At 31.9% G+C, this 3698-nt stretch overlaps 1 protein-coding gene across 1 annotated transcript; it reads left to right on the top strand.

Annotated features, from left to right (window-relative positions):
• Nucleotides 1-10: 10 nt before the first annotated feature.
• Nucleotides 11-3343, top strand: LOC125775349 (probable helicase DDB_G0274399; the record flags this gene model as incomplete). The annotated part of the gene is given in 3 exon segments (XM_049462306.1): nucleotides 11-461; nucleotides 526-715; nucleotides 1103-3343. Coding segments are annotated over 3 exon segments (860 nt in total), but the record flags the coding sequence as incomplete, so codon positions are not given.
• Nucleotides 3344-3698: the final 355 nt, after the last annotated feature.

Here is a 3698-nt window from a genome sequence, read left to right on the forward strand (position 1 = left end):
GTTATCTTACAGAAAGCATCCGATTTCGGTCTGGGCACGTCACTTTTCACACGTATACAGCGTTGCATAGAATCGGTCACACTCAAAACCGTCGCAAATGCCGACAAAGGCAATAATGTCAGCAGCTTAGAGAGCACGGATATTATTTTTAGCTTACAAACACAGTATCGCATGCATCCGGAAATCTGCAAATGGCCCAATTCGTATTTCTACAAAAATGAGTTGATCGACGATGCCAAAACGCATCAATTCAAAACCCCGTTAAAACCATTTTCAGTGCTTAATCTCACTTATACACAGAACGATAACTGTCATCGTGGTCAAATCGCTAACGAGCTGGAAGCACAGTTTGTGGCACGTCTGGTGAAGACGCTGGATGGTTACATACCCATGAAGTACAATACATATGGTGTCATAACGCCATATGCACAACAGCGAGTTGCCTTAGAAAAAGCTATGCGGTGAGCGTTTCTCAGTCTATTAATTGCACTATAATTGAAAAGATATACATTTTACGTATTTCAGTACGGCTGGTTATTCGAATGTGATGGTGAACACCATTGACTCATACCAGGGCATGGAGCGCGATGTTATTATTATATCGAATGCGCGTACCACTGGTATAGGGTTTTTGGCCAATTATCAGCGTTTGAATGTGGCGTTGACACGCCCAAAGAAGTGCCTTATATTGTGTGGAAACTTTAAAAACTTGGAGGTAAATAAAAATTAGTGTTAAGTATCTATAATCTCTTAATTCAGAAGTGGGATAAACAAATCGCGTTGTCTGTGTCACCAACATCTGCTTTTCGAATAGTGTATGCCCTTGAGTAGACCAGAATTTCTAGTTGCCTTTACAGCTCAATTCTGTATGGCGGATAGTGCGCGTATAGTAGCCAAAATTTGTATTATGCAAGGCGACTATCAACGCCCTATTAGACTAAACTTTCTACTATAGTATATAGTACTATATAGTGTGAGAAATATTGAGATTCTCTCTCATGTGATATCGTTAGTTTTGACCTAAAATTATAAAATTTCTTTAAAAATATTTTTTTAAACTAAATATTAACCTTGCACCAACAATTTTTACACAATATTCTAGGCGGTGCCGGCTTGGCGTAGCCTTCTATCCTCGGCGCGTGAACGTAAGCTCTATCATGAGCTTAGTCCCAACTGCATGGATGATATGCATAGAACTGTAATTCCTAAAATCAAAGCTTCTAAAGCAAACACCGCTACAACAGAAGCTACAGCAACAGCAACAACAACAACCAAAGAAGTAACAACAGTCGCTACAACAACAAAACAAAGTGAACAATAAGTACAATGTAGAGATAAAAGTTAATGAAATGGAAACTGAGCTGTAAAATGTAGTCACTATGCTTTACACTGTACGACACTCGGCTGGGTATTGGGCCAAACCAATTTTTTTGCTACAGATTGAGTCAGTAAAAAAGTAGTTTCTCCGTTTTTCGAAGGAAACGTCGAAATCGAAATATTTGACTTCGAAGTTCAAAATTGAGTACATCAATATAATTTGTGGTATTTCGATTTTCGAAATTGGGCATATTGAATACTTCATTATTATTTTTAGTATGTAAAGGTTAGAATATGGACATTATCCACGTTTTCTTCTTATTTCAAAAGTGTATGACACTTTGTGGCAGATTTTTATACGCAAATCTGCCTTTGATCATTGCTTAAATTCGAAGTCAAATATTTCGTGTTCTTTTTTCAAATTCGAAATTCATAGTCGAATATTTAGACTTAACCTTCTCTCAATTTCTAAATTCGAAGTCAAATTTTCAATATAGACCTTTTCTCGATTTCGAAGTTCGCAATTAAATATTTCGATATTGACTTTTGCTGAGTTTCGATATTCGAAGATAGATATTTCGAGTATGTTCTTTGTTAAATTTCGAAACTCGAAGGCGAATATTTCGACTTTACCATCACGCAATTTCGAAATTCGAAGCCGGATATTTAGACTTTATCTTCAATCATATTCGAAGTCGTATATTTAGACTTAACCTTTACTCAATTTCGAAATTCGTATTTAAATATTTCGATTTTGACCTTTGCTTAATTCCGAAATACGAAGTTAAGTATTTCCACTTTGACCTCAATATCGAAATTCGAGGGAAGTATTTCCATTTTGATATCAATATCGAAGTTTGAAGTAAAATATTTCGACTATGAGCTTGCTCAATTTCGAAGTTAAATATTTCCACTTTAATATCGAAATTCGAAGTTAAATATTTCCACTTTGACCTCAATATCGAAGTTTGAAGTAAAATATTTCGACTATGAGTTTGCTCAATTTCGAAGATAAATATTTCCACTTTAATATCGAAATTCGAAGTTAAATATTTCTACTTTGACCTCAATATCGAAATTCAAAGTGAAAGTTTTCCACTTTGATCTCAATATCGAAATTCGAAGTAAAATATTTCGAGTATGAAATTTGCTTAGTTTCGAAATTCGAACAAAAATATTTCCACCTCAATATTGAAATTCGAAGTAAATTTTTCGACTGCGAATTTTGTTAAAGTTCGAAGTGAAAAATTTCGATTTGGCTCAATCTCTCGAAAAAATCGTTTTGGCTCAGGCAAAATTCGGCATTGCTACATATACATATGTATGTATGTATAGTGTAATTCATTCTCAACTCGAAAGAATTTATACATTAAGCAAAGAAGGAAGGATGTACATATAATAAATTTTCCACATTGTTATAAAAGATCCACTGTTATATGTATAATATAAAATTGATATCGTAAAATAACTGATAATATAAATATGTATAACATTATTGTAGAAAAGCTGCGTAAGCAGAAAATTTTGACTGTAAGTATTCAACGCAGCTCGGTCCTTATCCGCGATAGTATTTTGTATGTACTATGTGCCAATTATACTATATTATTTTTCTTTGTTTTTCTAAAAAATTGCATAATATACTTGCCTCAGCCTCATAATGCAAATATTAAATCATAACTGAGAAAAATGATTACTTATAACGGGTTAACTTAATTACTTAACTTTGTATAACAAATGTGAGAGTGAGCTTATGACAATAGTTTAAGATTTAATATGAAAGCATCGAAATTTGTTGTACGTAAAAAATAAAGATTTTATATATATAATTAACTTTAGCTTGTGTAAAAAAAAAGTTGGGTTGAAAAATATAATATATATAATAATATGTAAGTAAATCGACATTTCTGCACTGTTGCACCTTAATCATACGTCTAAGTATATTATTTAGTTTGTATGGGTGTAAAGAAATGTGTAATATATATAATTTTAAGCGTCCTGCAAGAAATAAATAAGACTTTTTTACTTGTTTTTATTTGGTTTTTCATAAGATATACATTTATTTCACAATACTCAGGTATGCATTTGTTTTACACAAAGTTTCAATTAATTGTAAATGACTGCTGCTTCCATTAATCGAAATAGTTTTATATTTCAACGAACTCATTTCATATGTTCTCTCGTTAAAATAAATGTCAAATAATTAAGAGTCGGCTTTTTTTATTCATAATTAATTAAAAATTATATAAACAAGTGCTATATATTTTTATTGTATATTTTTTACTTTCTGAATATAAATATTAAGGTTTCGTTAATAAAATGTTGAAATATTTCTATTAAAAAAGGAATATTGATTTTCTTTTAAAAAAATGTGGCTTTTGTTG

Source organism: Bactrocera dorsalis, unplaced genomic scaffold (genome assembly GCF_023373825.1).
Source record: "Bactrocera dorsalis isolate Fly_Bdor unplaced genomic scaffold, ASM2337382v1 BdCtg513, whole genome shotgun sequence".
Taxonomy (NCBI): domain Eukaryota; kingdom Metazoa; phylum Arthropoda; class Insecta; order Diptera; family Tephritidae; genus Bactrocera; species Bactrocera dorsalis.